The 19,602-nt window shown below is 42.0% G+C and overlaps 3 protein-coding genes across 3 annotated transcripts in view; 2 read left to right on the top strand and 1 right to left on the bottom strand.

Annotated features, from left to right (window-relative positions):
• bicral (BRD4 interacting chromatin remodeling complex associated protein like) overlaps positions 1-2,420 on the bottom strand; it is a 10,337-nt gene extending 7,917 nt beyond the window's left edge. Inside the window, exon 1 of the mRNA XM_017437464.3 lies at positions 1,432-2,420. The gene's annotated coding sequence lies outside the window, so the exon portion shown is untranslated. The remainder of the gene's footprint in view (positions 1-1,431) is intronic.
• Positions 2,421-2,491: 71 nt separating this feature from the next.
• tbcc (tubulin folding cofactor C) lies at positions 2,492-3,874 on the top strand. Its single transcript, XM_017437486.3, has one exon. The coding sequence runs from the start codon at positions 2,600-2,602 to the stop codon at positions 3,626-3,628; it is 1,029 nt and encodes a 342-aa protein (XP_017292975.1). The 5' UTR covers positions 2,492-2,599; the 3' UTR covers positions 3,629-3,874.
• Positions 3,875-6,349: 2,475 nt separating this feature from the next.
• On the top strand, positions 6,350-11,838 carry prph2a (peripherin 2a (retinal degeneration, slow)). The gene is made up of 3 exons (XM_017433232.3): positions 6,350-7,258; positions 8,595-8,841; positions 11,407-11,838. Exons 1-3 carry the CDS (start codon positions 6,678-6,680, stop codon positions 11,611-11,613), a joined length of 1,035 nt encoding a protein of 344 aa, XP_017288721.1. The 5' UTR covers positions 6,350-6,677; the 3' UTR covers positions 11,614-11,838.
• Positions 11,839-19,602: the final 7,764 nt, after the last annotated feature.

Raw genomic sequence — 19,602 nt, 5'->3', positions numbered from 1 at the left:
GGGGGGGGGGGGGGGGGGGGGAAGACGACTGCAGCGCTACAAAATGGCGGCCGGGCTGTCTTTGTAGCTGGACCACGATCAGCCGCCATCTTTGAACGGGGAGAACAAAGACAGCGGCGGGCAGCTAAAATCAAAATAACTGTAATAAATGCTGTAAAAGAGGGGAGAATAACGTGTTTATTAGCGTCCTGGTGCGTTTTTATTTAAAACAAACAGTGGTTGTCAGAGAGGAGAGCTGCTTCTTCTTAATCGCTCCGAAAATAATAAAAAAAATATATTATTTATTTTAAAAAGTATATTTTTAGGTTGGAAAACTGAACAGCCAGGAAGCAAAATAAACAAAACAACCCTACTCATTTACATGAGCTGCTAAAATAAATATTTGTTTTACTTGAAAGATAAATGGTTACTTTTACATCGATTTACGTCAGCTGCGAAAACACGCTTTTAATCGTCCATTTTGACGGTGAAAAAAAGTGTTATCGTCCCCTAAATTATTTAAATTACAATCGTTTTCGCTGTTTTTCCGATCTCGATGGTTAAAAGCTGTATTTTTGAAAAGTTTAATATGATTTTGTGTGCATTTCATGAGGCGTTCAGGGACCGTCCTAGCATGTTAGGCGAAAAGAAAAAAAAAAACATCCCGAGCTCTGAGTGGGTTTCAGCCGAAGGGTTGACCGCTGGTTTCCTAAACCGGTTGGTGTGCAGTTTTGTGAGTTTAAACTTTCCAAAAATAGACCGAATCGACTGAATGATAATCGCATTCAAGCAGGACAAAACGCCCGTCGCTCGCTGACGTCGCTCCGTCTTTTCTCAGCTGGGGGAAGCTTTCATTTGTCCTCGACGGGGCTCGTCTCCGCCAACACGGAGGAGCAGAAAAATTAAAAATAATAAAAAAGGGGCACATTTGTATCGACATGCCGAACCGAAAGGCTTTCAAGCCGGGCTGGGGAGGTGGGTTCTGAACCGATCCGCGTCCTGGTCGGGGTCGCCGGAGCCCAGAAAAACCTCGGCCTGCTCCGCCGGTCGCTTAGCTAGCCGCGGGCGACGCCTGTTTCTGAAAACGTCGGCTGGAATCCGCAGAAAGGGCTAAAGGACCGAACCGCGTCGAGCCATAAATATTTATCCCGATTAGCATAACATAAAGACGACTCAAAGAGGCAAACCCTTTACTCCTCTCACTCCTCTTGAAACCCAATATCTCCATTTGGCAACTTTTAATTTGCTCCCCCCTCCTTCTCCTCCTCCTCCTTCTTCTCCCTCTCCCACTCATATATTTTTTGCCTCACCGTCCCCTGTTCTGTCTCAGATAGATTTTTCTCTCCGCTCAAGCTCTCTTCCCTCCCTGAAGGAAGGGAGGAAGGAGCTTGTGTGTGTTTTTTCCTTGAAATTTTTATCACAAAATTATAATACACTCAAAGGGGAACTCACCGTCATGAAAAAGCAGTGTCTTGTCGACGGGGTTTCCTCGCCATCGCCGCACGGGTTGTCGGGGTAGGGCTCAACGAGGGCACGCGACCCCACACATTTCAATGGGAAACACATAAACAAGGGCAAAACATTCACAAAAGTACTGTAAAAACTATTTAAACTGGGATTTTTTGTGTGTTTTTTTATTTTTACAATTTCACATTAATGCTGTCATGCACATGAAGGCAAAAGTTATTAATCCTAATTATTACCAACGGTAGAGGGCGGGCCTGTGTTTACCACACCTTGACGTTTGCTCAGGTGTAATGGCGCTCGACCATAACTTGATTAAAAGCTCACATTTAGAGGAAAAACTTGTAATTTTACATTACATATTAACTCCGTGCAAGTGTTTCTAATAGACTGAACTAACCCAACAAAAACAATAAAAAAAGAAAGTAAATGACACAATTTTTTGTTATATTTTATAATAAATAAGTGTTTTTAACTCATTTCACTTCTGCCACAACCACAAATCACAAAGCTGTTAAAGGTCACTAATTGTTAACATAAGGGTTTTTAATATTGACTATAAAATAGATTTTTATTTGCTGAAATATGGTGCAGACATTTTTGTTTTTAATTCTAATTTATTGTTTTTTATACTATTGGCTATTGCTCTTTTTACCATATTGTTTCATGCTGGTATATATTCTTCATATGTAGATTTCTGTTTGTTGTTTTTTATGATTTGTTTTGTTTTTATCTCATGTAAGGTGCTTCGTAAATAAAGTTTGATTCACTGATTGGTTGAATCTGCCCTTTGAGTCCTGCATGTTGTATTTAATTAATGAAATAGCGGAGCACAAATTAAACTTAGAAACCTGCATAAAACAAACAGAATATGTATGTTTTAGTATAGTTTGATTTGAAAAACCTTTATTTGCAGAATCATATTCAGTGCTAGAATTTTTTTAAGTTTGTTTATTCAATTAAAGAGTTTCCTGACACTAAAACACGTCAGGTTGTAGTCATCAGATGTATTTTAGAGAGCAATTTTTTGCAATTTTAGCGGATTTTCTTCATGTAAAATTTACATTCCTGCTCTGAACCGGCAGGGGGCGGCAGCGTCCAATCACGTCGCGTCTGCATAACGTGACGCAATCACTCTGCGACAGACGTCATCAACATGGACGCGGTAGTTGAAGCTAACGGCGAAAATGAGCTCCGCGGAGAAAGCGGCGGCTCCACGGTACAGGAGCGGCTCCAGAGGCGGAACCAGGCGAGGTTAGAAGATGCCGAGCGGAGGAAAGAAGCCAAACAGAGCCGGTCCGTCGCCGAGGAAAGAACCGAGTATTTCTTTAGCACCTTTAACTCGGAGCGGGCGAGCATCGAGGAGGTGCTGTCCGGCTGCTCCGGAGCTGACCGGGCTGCTGTCACCCAGAAACTGGAGGAGGCGACGGTCAAAACGGCGGAGCTGCAGAAGTTTCTGAACGACAACATGTTTGTTCTTAATCAGTACCAGCTGAAGACATCCCAGGCTGCTCTCCAGAAGCTCCAAGCCTCCATCGCCGAGACCAGGGAGGAGGCTTTGCCCAAGAAGAAGTTCGCCTTTCGAGCTCGCACTAAAGCTGCGGATAAAGCCCCGGTGCAGGTGACAGCTACGCCTCCGCCTGCTGATTCAGGCTCCGACAGGGCGGATGGACCTCCAGCATCCGAGCAGTGTGGCTTCTCCAACGTGAACAACGAGCTTCTGACCAAGACCGCCGAGGAGATCCAGAACCGAGACGTGCTGCTGACCCATCTGACCAACTGCAAGGTCCGCCTGTTCGGCTCCCCGAGCACCCTGCACCTGAAACACATCGACGGCTGCGAGATCCTGTGCGGACCCGTGGCCACGTCTGTATTCGTGGATCGCTGCAGGAACAGCGTCCTGGCCTTTCCCTGTCAGCAGCTGCGGACCCACAACACCACGGACACCCGGGTGTACCTGCACGTCACCAGCCGGGCCATTATCGAGGACTGCAGCGGGGTGAGCTTCGCCCCGTTCTCCTGGTCTTACTCCGGCATTGAGGAGGACTTCACCGTGTCCGGCCTGGACCGGGACCGGAACAACTGGAGCCAGGTGGATGACTTCAACTGGCTCGCTGCGGGGTTGCCATCCCCTAACTGGACTGTTATTCCAGAAGAAGACAGAAAAAACACCTGGGACCCTTAAAAATTCATATCTAAAGCTATTCTGTATGAACTCAGCAAGGCATTCAGGGCTTAAACAAAAGATCTGGAATGTTTCAACTCTAAACATATTTCTTTATTAGCTGTGGCAGATTCACTGATTTAGCTGAAAGTGCATCTGTTTGTTCTTCTGCGTATGTTTAAACTTGACAGAATGACACATAACTGCACTCTTAACATGACTTGTTCTTGGCATGTTCATAATTGATTAAAGTTTTGTTTCTATGCACTCCTCGTTTCTGCAAAGCTCACAGTTTCATCCTTTTAGTCTGAAGCTCAAACCCCCAAAATATTTAGTTTTTAATCGCTTAAAAGCATAAACTACTACTACTTTATTTATAAAGCACTTTAAAACAACAAATGCTGCGACAAAGTATAAACAATGAAATGTAAATGTCTCAACGTGTGTTAAAAGCCAAAGAATAAAAATGTGTTTTAAGAAGCACTTTTAATATGTAACAGCATATTGTTCCATATTTAACGACTGATAAACAATCCTTTTGTTTTCACTGAAATGTCAGAGTGATTAATTTCTTGTGCCGTCACGCATCACGTTTGCTCAGAACGGCTCCATGACATCTGAAATTAAAAGAACAGCTGATCTACAGAGCGATCAAACTTGTGCAAAAAACCTTCACCTTCAGGTTTGTGATCATGTAATACTGTAGATGTAAAAGCAGGTAATACTGTAAGAACTGCAAACTTAATTTACTACATTTAGTTTAATCTTTAAGTAAACGCTAAAAACATTAAAGGTTTAGCATTCCTTGAAGTTTCAAACGAAGGTCATCTTTTGTGTAATCTCGTGATGTGTGTCGCGAATGACTCTCAACTACTACCTCATCAAATTTTAGCTCAGTGTTTGTAAAACTGACTGAGTTATAGGCATTTATGTGTTTGCTAAGTTTGATTAGCTGTGGCGGTCATCTTGAATTGGCTTGACTCCACAAATAAATGAGCTGCAGGCGTTCATCCTGGGATTACTTCCTGAAGGTTTCAGGAAAACCCACCAAGTGGTTCTTCCAGTATTTTGCTAACAGACAGACAGAGTTGACTCTAAATAGTTAATGACAAAATCTGAAGCAAAAATCTTGCACAATCAGTTAGCACTCATAATATATCTTGTGGTTCAACCCCAGGTCTTACCACAACAAACTCTAGATCAGTATCTGTAAAACTTGACTGAATTTTAGTCATTTTTGTGCCTTTTTAAAAGTAGATGTACATCCAGTCATTGTTAGAAGTTTTGTTTAAAACCATTCACTGGTTCATGAGATATTTTGCTAATGGTACAAACACTCGGAAATAGGACTAAAACATTATTATCTATGTACCTTCGGCAGCAAGCAACAGAAATAATAAACCAGACGATATAAAAGGTAACTTATTACTGACTGAAAGTCTTTTAACCGAAGAGTTCGCCACACAAGAGTTCTTCTTCACAGCCTTTTAGCATCACTGCAGCTCTGACCGACGTTAGAAGAAGTGACAATATGACTCTCTGTGGTGAGTGTGCGGTGACGCCAACAAAATTAAAGATTATTTTCTTCAGTCTGTCCATCTGCTCACCTGTCCACGTACTTTTACTTCTACCTGTAAAATCCACAACAACAAACAAAATCTGTCATTTTATCTGTATCTTTATTATCTTCTAGAGTTTCATATTTATATCTCATGAACTTGATGGATTTTAATGAAGCTTTCAGCGAATAATCATTGGACGTATGCCTGCAGCTGATTAACTTTTGGACTTAGCCCAATTCAAGATGGCTGCCACAGCCAACTGGTTTTAGAAAACTCAAAAATAGCTGTAACTCAGACAGTTTTAAAGATATTGAGCTCAAATCTGGCGAGGTAGTAGCTGAGCGCAGCACATTGCATGACATGTTTGCTTCGGAGTCAGCCGTGTTTGTCTGTTAGCAAAATATCTCATGAACTGCTGAATGGATTTCAATGAAACTCTCAGAGAGCAATTGTTGGATGTACGTCTACACCTGATTAACGTTTGGAGTCAACCCAACTGGTAGTTGGTATCGGATCACAAATTTTGCTGACAAATAATTTAATTTAAGGTCCCTTTAACCATCAATATGAGAGGAAAATATTGTGCAGAGTTCATTTTATACTCTATCAATGTTTTTGACTTTGCAATGAGTAGCTTTAACCAAACATGCATGTTTCTGGTGATGTTCAGAAAGAACAAAAATAGATATATTAACTTTATCTATGAGGTCCATTGGAGTATTTGGAAAAACTTTATACCCCGTCCTATAAAAATTTGGGAAAGAAAGACCCGCTTGTGTCAAGCTGACAGTATTTTGTCAATGATTGAGCTTCACTAAGTCAACCTGTTCGCCTCTCTGTGAAGACATCCGGTTTGCGTTGTGGACCCCGCACCACACCTGTGAACGGGTGCGCTTCATATTTAGCTCTACTGTCCTTGATCTTTGCGAACCTTCATCTCCTGGTGCGTCCCGCTGAGGTGGCCACGACCACGTGAACCCTCAAACCAATTATGGTCCCTGGCAGCGGCTTACGATCAGGCTCATCTCGTGTGGGGAGATTTCTCTAAATTGGATCAGGCTGCTTACAGGGACTTAGCATGACGTGCGGCAACTTGGAGTTTAATCATGAGGCTCCTCGGCAATCTTCCACCTCTCCCAGAGAACAGTACATCAGGATTAGCTTCACCTGAGAGTTAGGGAAGAAAAAAGGCAAGTTTGCAGAAGCAGAGCCTTATGAACCTCGATCTTTTTTTCTGGCACAATGAGTGAGGAGAAACTTTTGAAGAATTAGGACTCCTGTGGCACTCTGGGGTGCTCTTTAATTCCCTCAATTCTGCTCCTTGTTATGGGATGGATTTTAACTTGAGCTGAGTCTCCTGCTCTGTTTGATCAACAAGAGGAAACACCAACAGCAAGTAAACAAGAACTGCAGGTTGGCGCACTCAAGAACACCCATCTAACGTCAGTGCATTCTGGACACCGTTTGACCAGTTTCTTCAGAGACAAGGACGCATTCCTGATCCAACCATGGCTTTGATGGTGGTCAAGTTTGACCTGAAGAAGCGAGTGAAGCTCGCCCAGACAGTTTGGTTTATGTACTGGTTTGCTGTGCTGGCAGGCATCCTGGTCCTCAGCTTGGGCCTGTTCTTCAAGATCGAGCTGCGAAAGCGCTCAGAACTTATGGACAACAACGAGAGCCACTTCCTGCCCAATGTGCTCATAATCATGGGCCTCGTAGCTTGTGCTATTAACGCCTTCGGAGGCAAAGTCTGCTACGACTCTTTGGACCCTACTAAGTTCGTAAAGTGGAAGCCCATGCTGAAGACCTTCCTGGTCCTCTGTGTGGTGTTCAACGCCCTGCTGTTCGCCACCGCGCTGCTGTGCTTCGTGATGCGGATCCCGCTGCAGTTCACCCTGGCCGAGGGGCTGAAGAACGGCATGAAGTACTACAAGGACACGGACACGCCAGGACGCTGCTACATGAAGAGGACCCTGGACCTGATGCAGATGGAGTTCCGTTGCTGCGGGAATGACAACTACAGGGACTGGTTTGAGATTCAGTGGGTCAGCAACCGCTATCTGGACTTCAGCGCCAAGGAAGTGAAAGAGTGAGTGACGAATGTCGAAAGCTAAATCCCTTAGAACAATCCGGTGATCGGCAGAGTGTGATGTGACCATAAATTAGCTCTTTTTCAGCCTCAGTGTGTAAGCTGGACGTAGCAAGGTGACGCACTTTAGGTGCTGTTTGTGCAGAGTTGAGCATAAGTGGATTTGTGGTGGAGAAGGGTCAGAGCAGGTTTGCTATTCACTTTCCTCCTCTCAGAATCACCTTCTAAAAAAATGATGTCAGTTACAGGGTATGGATGGGGTGGTGGTGGGCTGGGGGGTCAAAGAGGTTACAACGTCGTTTTATGGATAAAATCAAGGAAGAGGGACTTCCATGTTTTGGAATAAAATGTCCAAATGACACACGTTGGATTGAAAGTGTGCTGCGAGATCTTTCTGTATCACTTAACTTTGTCTTCACTATTGTGAAGGGGACAGTTTTGAAAGCTGGCACATAATTAGTGTTTAATCTCCGGGATTACATGTCCTTCAAGAATCAGTGTCCTGTCCAATCTGCAGAAGACCTGACAGCCGCCCCGGAATAGCACTGCTCAACAACCTCAGGCTCACTGTAAAGAACAAATGATTGTGTGATTACCAGAAAACTGACCTCTGTCTACCTTATTGTTGAAAATTATCTAAGCTGACAGGAACTTTTCTGAATGATCTCAGCTCTTATGGCGTCATGGCAGATCTTTTGTAAAAACAACAAAAAAAAACACTTTTAGAATCGAATTTATCACTGTCTTCCACATGACAGACTTTTTCTTAAGTCTTTGTAGTTTTAATGAAAGTGCAACCTCAGGCATTAGATTAGATAGTGGAGTTTCTGGAAGTCAATGAAGCTTTGTGATCCAATCACACTCGTCTTTCCATTGACCTACAACCATCAGTCAGAGCTGAGATCAGCTTGTGAGATTGATCTTTGACCCACTTTTGCACATTTAGGTGACTGCTTTGCACGTCACATTGCGATAGTGTATATCTGTCAGACTCATTAGACACGCTAATCTGAGGGGTTTGCTAATAAAGACATCAGAAGCTGCTGGGGTATTTTTGCTTTACCTGCAATGTGACACATCAAGCTTCCAGGAGGGTATCACTTTACAAACCCTTCTGCAATGGTACTCATGCTTTATGAAGAATGTTTAGCTTTTCTACAGTGTTGGTTTGGTTGCTACAGCTTCAATATATTCACGAACAAAACAATAGAATAAAACATGGTGTCTATTATGGACTCGTAGGTTATGTTTTAAGCAACTTCAGCTCACACTGGCTTCAAATAAAGACGGACCTTTTCACCTACGTGTCTCTAATTCGACACTTTGCTTTGTTTAGTCGCATTGGGAGCAACGTGGACGGCCAGTATTTGATGGACGGCGTGCCGTTCAGCTGCTGCAACCCCACCTCCCCCAGACCCTGCATCCAGCAGCAGATGACCAACAACTCGGCTCACTACAGTTACGACCACCACACGGAGGAGCTCAATGTCTGGAAGCGCGGCTGCAGCGACGCCCTGCTGTCTTACTACGGAGGCATCATGAACACTATCGGAGCGCTGGTGCTGCTGGTCACCATGTTGGAGGTCAGATCAGACACCGGCATTCAGAAATTCACTGTAATGATGCTGCACTCAGGTTTAGGAGATTCTCCTCAGCTTTTGAGCTTGTTTCAGACAGTTTTATCTAAGAGTTTGGAAACTTAAGCAAAAATCTCCAACCTGTGGTGCATGCCAAAGTTTTGTAGCTTCAAAGAGTGAATTTTCGAGCCATTCCATTCGTGAGATTTACTCTGTTTTGAAGCAATGTTCCAATATTTACAAGAAAAAAACGGCTTCAGTCTGGTAAAAAACATCCCAAATTATTTAGACTCTCACTCAGAACAGTCTTAGCAGCCGAACTTGCATTTCCCTCACGCTGACACGCCCTAACATCCCGTGACAATTTCAGTTTCCTTTTACAGATTTCTTAAAAAAAACCCAGATGTTAGGGAGTCTGCTCCCTGTGCTCTGATTGGCCTGATCAGGAGGCACCACCTGCTTCCCATACCAGCTTTATTCAATTTCAAATATTTAATAAACTGTTTAAGCGAGAGACAAATAGTAAATGTTCCTTAGTAAACCCCTCTAAAGTCCATTAAGAATATATATGAAACAGGTTTTGTTTTCATCAGTGAGACATACTCATGGGCAGCTGGCATATTGTGCAAGTCAGACTACGTAGAACCGTATAAACATCAAATTTGGACTCATATAGGTGTGTAAGAGTTTGTAAGTGCAGCAAAACGTCAGCCAAGCATCTAAATTAATATTTTAGATGGCTCTGCCAATCACGTTTGAGGGATGTTCCCCAATAAATCATAAAGATCTTCAACTGTAAGGTGTTCCCAAACTCCCAACCCGAAAGAAAAATCCCTTCTTCTTCTTCTGTGATTCCAAAGATGTGCTGTACTTTGCTCAGGAACAACTCCAATTCTTAAATGTTTGAGCCGACATCACGGTCTAAAAGTGGCTTTCCACTCAAACGTCTGCCTGAAACTGGCAGACTCCATGAGGGGAGTTTTAAAGAGAAAAGAGAAGCATATCAGGCAAGAGGTGCTGCAGCAATGAACCGTATGAGAAGAATGCTGATTTTATTTTGAAATTCAAGCATGTAAACCTGATCTGACCCCCCCAAAAAATGAAACGATGAACTGATAATGAGCGACATGAGTATAGACATGCGTAGCTTTGGACCAGTTGAAATGTCTTCTTGCCTTTCCTTCTTCCCGCCCTCTTCTCTCGCACCGTCCTCTTACTGTACTTTGGTCCGAACCGTCCTCCACCCTCGTACCTGTGAGTTGTTCCTGCTGCTTCACTGTAAACACATCATGTAACCTCCAGTGTCCTTCCAACTTCCTGCATCTTTACTCACTTAAGTCCCTTCTCAGACTCACTGCCACCATATGTTGTTGTTGTTGTTGCTTTGGCCCTGCTTTCTACAACTGTCCGCTTCCAAGAACAAACATGTGGAGATAAATCCTTGAAGTCAGCAACACAAAGCGTGATATGAATACTTTAGATATTTCACGTCGGTGCAAAGAGGCAGTGAATGGAGACATTTAGATAGCATCTGTTTTCCTGGAAACCTCTGTCCTGAAAACACGGACCGAGGCAGAACACAGAAGCTTATCAGTCGCAGGAGAATTTCAGATTAAAGCGGAGTTATGCAAGCGTCTGTGCTGACACAGATATTGGGTTCAGGGATGGAGGAATGGGTTAATCTACAGGAGGTGATCCTGCAGCTTTATCTCCTCAGCTGACGTCCTCATTCAAGCAATGGATTTCTAATCTTTTCACACGAGATGCTGGACCTTTAACCTCAGGACGACTTCATAAAATTAATGATTTTTTTTCTCTTTTTCTTCTAAAAATATAACAAACTCAAAGCATGTTTTTCTGCAAAACTGCAGGATGAACACTGAGGGCTGAAGAAGCTAAACACTGGCTTGCTAGCTAAAACAACCAAAACACTCAGTCAGAAGTAGCCAAACGCTAGCTTAAAGTAGCAACATGCTGGCTAAAAAGAGCAGAACACCAGCTAAAAGATAAAAGTTGCAAAATTGTAGCTTGAAGCTAAAAATAAAAAGGTCAGTTAAAAGCTTAAAGCAGCAAAAATGTTAGCTAAAAGCAACAAAAGGTTTGCAAACAGCTAACTAAAAGCTAAAAGAAGCAAAAGGCTAGCTACTAGATTCAAAATGCTAGCTAAAAGGAGTAAAATGAGCATAAGAAGACAAAAATAGAGCCAGTTTGTTAAAGTGAAACGTGTTTATGAAGGAATTGAAGAGATATTGATGTATTTATATGTGGAAGTTGTTTGTAAATAAAATTAAATGTTTTAAAAAGTGTAAAAATTACAAAAAAACAAGGCTTCTATTGCCTGAATGAGCTGAACGTTTTGCTTGTTTTACACAAAAGTCATTTCTGTTTCAGAATAATCAGTTTACTGTTTTATCAATTTATCACCGTTTAAAACACAAAGACGATCAGTTCAGTAATTCAGTTTGAGAAACTGAACCGTTTGTTTGTCCAGCCTCAGACTTTACAGCGTGTTGTGTGTTTGGAAACGCTGCACGCCGCCGTCTAACGTTCGCCCTCCCGTCTGTCCCGCAGGTCGCCGTGACTGTCGGCCTGCAGTACGTCCACAGCTCCCTGTCCACCCTGGCCAACCCGGAGGACATGGAGAGCGAGAGCGAGGGCTACCTGCTGGAGAAGACGGTGAAGGAGACATTCACCGACATCATGACCAAAATGAAAGCCATGGGCAAAGGCGCGAAGGTGGAGGAGGGCGCCGCGGAACCCGTGGCAACTGTGAGCTGAGCAAACCCCCCACCTGCAGAAACTGAGAGAACTTCCACCTCATGTGGAGACAAACGAGGGGCGTTTTCTACCAGACTTCCTTTTGTAGACACTACCTACTCACATGTATCCTATTAACCATGCTCCTAAATGGGCTTACTTACAAAAGGACTTCTTAAATAAATAAATCTGTACACATAGAGCGTTAATAAATCCTGGCTTTCAGGTTTCAAAATCCACACTTGCTTCAATGCATCTTTTTAAAAATATTTAAAGTTTTCTTTTGATATTATCTCAATCTGGATTTTGTTGTTATTGTTGTCAAAGAAATATATATTTAATTTAAGCCGTAATAATTATCGCTAAGGGTCAGATGCTCTCCAGTTGCAGTTAGGGATGTATTTTTCTCCTTCGTAAAGATGTCGCATAGTTTTGTGGGGATGGTGGTTGCTATGCAACCCCCCCTTCTCGTGGAAGCCAAAGGTGCAGATATTCACACCCCGGGAAACACGTGCGCTTTTCACCTCTTCATAATGCTTTATAGCAGGTAAACTACACAGAGCAAATTAATAACTCGTACCCCACCCAGTACTCTTTTTCACTCTCCTGTCCAAGCCTGGATAAACCCCCCCTGAGATGGAGTGAAAATCTGAAGCGAGTCCAGATGAATTACGTTGGGACAGTGAGGGATGAAAGGCAGGAGGTGCACGCCGGAGTGGAGCGAGGGGCAATTTTTTAACATTTTGAGCAAATTGGCAGCTAAAATTTGGGTTCCTTGACCCTTGTCCTGTAATCTCCTTATCGCCACATACAGTATGTATGTATGTACATGTATGTATGTTTATTGTAACTGCTGCATCTTTGTAAATAGTGTAGAAAAGATTTTACTTTTTTTTTTAAATAATGTAATTAAGACAAATCTTTTATTTAAGTCCAAGTTAAGTTTTCCGAATGCTACTTTGGGCTTTGTGTGTTTGTGTAGAGTTAAAAAAAAGAACAAACTGTACATTAATAAAAGGTTTTAGAGTTGTAATGAACGGTGAAATTATACGTTTTGTGTTGTCCCGACCTTGAGAGCCATGCTGTGAGTCCCGCGGGGTTCCTGATTAAGTCAATAGGATAAGGGTAATTATGGCATTACTGCTTTCACATGGACATAGGATGACTTTTCACATGTCCAGCGTCAGGGCATGTGTGTGTGTGTGTGTGTGTTGGGAGGGAAGGTTAGACCCTGAATGCATTCACAAATGGTATAAAAGCACAAACATGTGCGTGCAGGTAATTTCGCTGGGTAAAATACGCTCCGTTGTGGCTGCTTGTGTTGATTTTCAGGGTTTTCATGCCTCCGCGGAACGCTAATAACACGTCCTTGATCCCTTCAGCCTGCATATTGGTAAATAATAACCAGAAAGGTCCTGTTTATCCATCCTCCTCAGACACAAACCTTTAATAACGTGTGCATCTGAGCTAAAATCCTCATTTTGTCCAAGAATGAGGAGCCACAGTATCGAAGCTCGTGCAGCTTACTAAGAGCACATGGGTGGGGGTGAGGCTGTGAAGAGGGAGCAGGGACAGTAAAGAGGCCAACTCTGCGCGGTATTTTTGTTGGAGCAAAGCACATCACCAGCGCTGAGAAGATAAGAAGCCTAATCGGCTTGAGATTAGCATGAAGCCTTCCACCAGGTGAGCAGGTGGGATCCGGCTGCAGGAGGAGGAGACGCAACGAGACAAACAAGAGAAAGTGGAGATCGGCGCGAGATGAAAGGAAAAAAAGGCAATAATGTGGAGATTTGAACAAAAACCTGCACCATAAAAAGCAGGGCTTTTAATTTAACGTGACGGCTGGGGTTTAAAAAAAGAGAAATAAATTTACTGAAATACAAAAAACCTGAACTGAACAGCTCCTGTTAGCGTGCTCCACATTAGGTGATTAAATGAAGTGAATCAGTAATCGACCACAGTGTCTGAGTCAAGCTTCATCACTGCTCTTCATCACTGCTCTTTATCACTGCTCTCTAAGCAGTTTGAGTCATTAAGGGAGCACTCAAGCCAATTTCCTAAAGACAAACTAAAAGTAAATACTAAAAATAAAAAAAAAATCTGCATTCAGATCTGATATTGAAATAAAAGGCCTCCAAGGAATGCATATCACCCGCCACCTTTCATGCCAGCGTTTTAAACTAAGACCATCTTATGTTGAGCTCATCAAACCTTAAAAATAAAATAAGGCCCGATCTGAATGACTCTCAGCTACTACCACGTCAAATCTTAGCTTGATATCTGTAAAACTAACTGAGTTGTAGCCATTTTTGTGTCAGATAATGTTGGTTAGCTGTATTTAGAATGACTCCAAAAGTGAATCGGTTTTAGATGAACGTCAAAGGATCATTTTCTGAAAGTTTCATTAAAATTCGTCCACTTGCTCATGAGATATTTTGCTAACAGACAGGCCTGACTCTGTCAATTTATGCTAAAGTTTTAAGGAAATGTATGGCACAACAATTAGTACTTGAAGTATGTGTTGTGAATGACTCAGCTACAACCACACCTAATCTAAGCACAATATTTGTAAAATACACTGAGTTGTAGTCATTTCACATTTTTATGCTCACTCTGCATCAAATCAGCCCCTCTGTCGACACTACTTTATTTAACAATAATACATCTGCAGCAGATACTAAGTTTAAAACATCATCTGGTGACTGCAAACTGTGTATCCCTCGCATTATTTCTACTGCAGGTAACAAACAGGTAAATTAATAATGTATTAAATACTAAACTGTAATCTGATGAGTAGTTGGTGTTTTATTTTCCATATGTGACTCTCTAACCTGTGACTTCTGCTTTATTTGTTATATATAGAGAATTGTTATAATTATGTCTCCTCAAATCTGGTTAACTGAGACTCCAAATGCCTTTCAGGAATCCTCTGCAGCTTCTAATAACTCCTGTTTATTTGCTTCAGTTACACAAAGAGCCACAAGGGGGCGTGTTTCCATAATTATCTGACATGGAAAGAGAAAAAGAAACCTCCTCAGTTGGGCTTTTAAAGGAAAAATGCATTAAAGTCCCTTTGGAGATGATACTGTTTGACCGGTTTTATCAGCTCAGTGTTTCAGGGAACCACTGCTTTCTGACGTCACTTTTAAAATGGGAAATAGTTACTGACAACCGTTTTACTCCATCATAATCATAAATCAGTCTGTGTCTGGTCAGTAAAACTTGACAAACAATAAAGTTTAAACATGTTTCTATCAATTGAAGAAAATACAATGAGAGAATAACAACCATAAACTGAGAGAAATTTTGTTTAAAATGATCCAAAACAGAGAAAAGCTGCAACTTCTATTAGTTTACTGATGACTGAGGAAGGATTTAAAGTTCTCTGGACCAGTGGTTCTCAAACCAAGCTCTCCAAATAAGACAATAAAAATAAGATTGTACTGAAATGTATCAAACAGATTAAAGATCTGACATAAACAGGCAAACGGACTGATCGACTTCAGCCTAAAAACCAAACCCACGTCTTCATTTTAACCTTAACCCTTCAACAAACCTAACTGGTTGATAAAACACGCCGACCGGCTGGTCTGGGCCTTCCTTGGGGGACGGTGTCCAATCGTAGCAGCCAAAACACCCAATAAATCCACCACTGAAGGTCCGTCCTGAAATTCTAACACACTTAAAGACGATTTGATCGCTAAATAAACGTAATGATTTTTACCAACCTTCACATTATACCTCCTGGGCTAAAGAAAGGATGAGATCTTAACAGACACGAAGCACTCTGGGTTTAACGTTTACGGTCTTTAAACTGATTTAGGATTAACCACCAAGATCCAAAAACCACATCCAAGCCTGGCTCAAAGGTGTGGTTTACGACGTGATGGCTCTGTGCAGTCATTCCTGAGAACATCAGCACCAGATTTCCTCTGCCCCACAACAACTGAACGCATGTTTGAGGTAACCTGAGTCTAATATCCTCACTGTTTTGTACTTCTAGCTGGTCCTGGAGAGACTTCCCTAGCTTCACTGCTTAAGTAGCCACCAGCACACCGGTTCATATCCTCCGCTGCCATTTTGTTTTGTGTTTGAAGCCCAGATTGTAATTTGCTTGAACCACTTATCTTTTTTGTTTAGCTTTACATCAAAATTCACCTAATGACAGTTATTTATCCTATCTTTACTTGTCAATAGTTGGTACCAAAATTTATTCTGAGAACCGCAAGAGAAATCCTGAGTACAGTCTGTGGTACTTGTACTACAGTTTGAGAACCATGCACAGTTAGATTATAGTTACATTAACTGTATGATGTACTGCTTTTTGCAGTCTAATCTAACAGACAACAATCCAAGACAACAAACAGGCTCCATCTTATTTTAAAGATCTTCTTGTTCTATATCTTCCTAACAGAGCACTTCGCTCTCAGGCTGCAGGTTTACTTGTGGTTCCTAGAGTTTCTAAAATGAGAGGCAGAGCTTTCAGCAATCAGGCTCCTCTCTTCAGTTTCTGTCTGTGAGGCTGACATCCTGTCTACTTTTAAGGCTGAAGACTTTCCTTTTTGATAAATCCTATAGTTAGGGTTGGGTTTCCTGAGCTATCCCTTAGTTGTGCTGCTACAGGGTCAGACTGCTGGAGGACCTCGTTCTACTGTTTTTACTCCATGTTTTTACACGCAACTATTGCTACCATTAACCCGGGTCTTTCTTTGTCTTTCTTCCCATAGAAACCATACCTGGACCAGTCCTTCTGAGTCTGTCCGCGTCTCTTTCTTGTCCTCTCAATCCCCCAGCTGGACGAGACAGATGAGCTGCTCGTCCTGAGCCTGGTTCTGGTTCTGGTTCTGCTGGAGGTTTCTTCCTATTAAAAGGAAGCAAAGCACTTGCTCAGATAAAGGGTTGCAGTGAAGTGACGTATCTAACTTTTTTTGTTAAATGGCATTTCATAATTAACTGTTAATGTAGAGTATTATAATAGGAATGAATTGATTGTAACTGATCTATAATTTGGGCCTGTTTTGTCTTTCGTACAGTGCCCTGAGATGACTTTTGTTGTGACTTGGCGCCACATAAATAAACTGAATTGAACTGGGATTAGATTTTACAGGAGATTGATGAAGGCATTCGAATGGTGATTGTGTTTGTACATCAATTATGCATCAAAGAGTGTCACTGATGAATATTCAACAACCAATGCTTCATTTTAAAATCAATAATTCAGAGCAATAATGAACATTCAGGGTGCGATGTGATGGCCGACAGGTGCTGGCTCACTTTGAGGTTTTAGACGGAGGTTAGGCACGCCGCTCACGCCTCGCGTTCCTCGCCACTGAGGGCTGAGTGAACATGGCAGACAGAAAGAAAAGCAAAGCCAGAGGCCGAGAGAGGAAAGAGAGGCCCGTGACTGGTAGATAGATGTGTGGCCTGCTCAGTGGGCCATTGTTGGAGCTATGAGAGGACAATGCACTGCCCCCGCCCTGAATACTCGCCATACCAGCTGACCAACCATTATCAGCACTGCTGCACACACACACACACACACAGATTCAATCATAAGTTTATAAGGCTAAAACACTTTGGATGTAACAGGAGGCTATAGGGGGAGAAACCAGGTGGGAGGCCAGCATGCTGCGCCTGACAAAAGGCTTAAGCCAAGGCATGCATGGGCACACATATTGTCTCACCACTCCCTATATGTGTGTGTGTGTGTGTGTGTGTGTGTGTGATTTACAGCAAGTTAAGTTTAGACCATCGCACCTATCTGCTCTCTCAGCAGAACCATTTCCTCTGCCCGTGAGCTGCAGGAGCCACCCGGAGAGAATAAATACGACCCTCGCACCGTCTTATTATTTCAGGATCCTCGACAAATGTTCTCCGAGTGGAGGGCGTGGACAGAAGATGGGATTTTTTTGTTTGTTTTGTTTTTTTGTTTTTTTTTTTAGTTTGGCAGAGGGGGGGGGACTTTGAGCTTGACAATCGAAACGAAACCAGTAATAACTGGTCAAGCATGACTTGACTAAATTTAAAGTTTCACTTGAAAAAACGATCAATAAAAAAAAGAACTGCTGAAAATATCAGCTCTCGTGATGTGAGTCTTTGTTTTACATCAGTAAACATAAAAAAACACGTTATTTTTTAACTTACATTGCAAACAGACAATATAATCTCCAAATTAAATGCTGGAATATGAGATAAAGTAAATATACTGTACATATACTTTATTTTTTTATTATGCCTTGATTTTTTGTTGTTAGCTGGTGCCATTTCAGTATTTATTAGGGAATTTATTTGAGCAAAAATTTTTGTCCTTATTTTATAAACAATTATATGCTGGAGGGGCAGTAAAAAAATACTTTTTAATAGTTATTAAGCATACGGGTACAAGCTGTGAGGTGCTTTTAGCTAGAAGGAGTTATAATTATTTCCAAATGAAGTCCTTATATGACAAGAACAGGCAACATTTTTTTAAAAGACGTGGTTTAATATTAAATTTGGGGTTTTGAACTATTTAGTTATTTCCTCAAAAAAGACGGTGTTTGCATGTTTTAGATGTTCCCTTTTAAACTCATCATTTAAATCTGAATTTAAGGAAGCAAATGGAAAAAAAACAAAACAGTAAGGATAAATTTGTTTTCTTTATTTATGATTTATATTCTGGGACAAAAAACCCCCCCAAAACTCCAACTATGCTAAAAACAGCTCAAACTACTGTTTTCACAATGATGGCTTCATGATAGTTTCAACAATAATAGATCAGTTTTTAGCAGAAACCGATGACTGTCGTTTTTTTTCTGTACATTTTTTTAATTAAACTACTTCTGCATAATTGGAGCTATTTTAGCCATTTATATATTGAAACCTTCAGCTCGTTCCGGAAACGGTTGCCATGGCTTTTCTGTGATAGAAACTTTAAAATTTGCTTCAGTGTACATCCTGTTTGTCTTCTTATGCTGCTTTATTGTTTAGCTAGTCTTTTGCTACTTTAGCTTCTAGCTAACCTTCTGATACTTTTAATTAGCCTCTTGCTACTTTATCTATTAGCTAGCCTTGTGCTACTTTTATCCTCTAGCTATCCTTTTGCTACTTTTAGCTAGCCTTATGCTATTTTTATGTTCCAGCTAGCAATTAGATACTTTTAGCTAGCCTTTTTCTACTTTAGCTTCTAGCTAGCCTTTTACTACTTTAGCTTCTAGTTAGCCTTCTGACTCTTTTAGTTAGTCTCTTGGTACTTTATCTATTAGCTAGCCTTGTGCTACTTTTACCTTCTAGCTACCCTTTTGCTACTTTTAACTAGTGTTCTCATTCTTTTAGCTCGTCTTACACTACTTTTCCCTTCCAGTTAGCAATTTGCCAGTTTTTAGCTTTTAGCTAGCCTTTTGCTACTTTAGCGAGAAGTCTTCTGATACTTTCAGCTAGCCTCTTGCCACTTTTAGCTTTCAGCATATTGTTCTGCTTATTTTGGCTTTAACATCTCACCTTCAGCTTCAAGTCATCCGCACTTTTGCAGAAAACGCAAATTTCCAAACCAGCGGTTTTTAAAACCAAGGAAATTAAAAAAGATGTGTTTGTTGACGCAGTGCAGTGGAAGTTGTTAATTATCCTCTGAAAGTTAAATTCTGAGTGTACCTGAACACACCTTCGCCTGGAAACTCAGTGATGGACGGTCCCGGCTGTAGAACAGGTGTACATACCTGTGTGGGCCTGTTTGTGTTGTTTTGGGCTCTTCATGTGAGCGTGGGGCGTCAGCGCGCGCGCGCGGGGCGGGGGCTATGAGCCCCCCTACCCCCTCCCCCTCCTCGCTGATAACGGCTACGCGCGGCGCGCTCTCGACAGTCCACTCGTGCCGCCGCTGTACTGTAATCATATGACCGGGAGCCTCGGTCCCCGCTGCCGAATACCGACACACCGGGCGGACACGAGCGGAGGAGGGCGAGTTGATGGTGGGTCTGTAGGAGTCCACGGAGTCGGTTAAAGTGTCACACAAGTGCCAAACTTCTCCGCCCCCCCCCC

This window comes from Kryptolebias marmoratus, linkage group LG17 (genome assembly GCF_001649575.2).
Source record: "Kryptolebias marmoratus isolate JLee-2015 linkage group LG17, ASM164957v2, whole genome shotgun sequence".
Classification (NCBI taxonomy): Eukaryota; Metazoa; Chordata; class Actinopteri; order Cyprinodontiformes; family Rivulidae; genus Kryptolebias; species Kryptolebias marmoratus.
This window is presented reverse-complemented; position numbering and strand designations above follow the sequence as displayed.

What these genes read in the sequence shown, in the direction of transcription:
- tbcc (XM_017437486.3), top strand. Translation starts at nt 2,600, where the DNA reads ATGGACGCGGTAGTTGAAGCTAACGGCGAAAATGAGCTCCGCGGAGAA.
- prph2a (XM_017433232.3), top strand. Translation starts at nt 6,678, where the DNA reads ATGGCTTTGATGGTGGTCAAGTTTGACCTGAAGAAGCGAGTGAAGCTC. An exon ending in AGCGCCAAGGAAGTGAAAGA is followed by an intron (nt 7,259 to 8,594) that starts GTGAGTGACGAA and finishes TGCTTTGTTTAG; the next exon opens with TCGCATTGGGAGCAACGTGG. An exon ending in TGCTGGTCACCATGTTGGAG is followed by an intron (nt 8,842 to 11,406) that starts GTCAGATCAGAC and finishes TCTGTCCCGCAG; the next exon opens with GTCGCCGTGACTGTCGGCCT.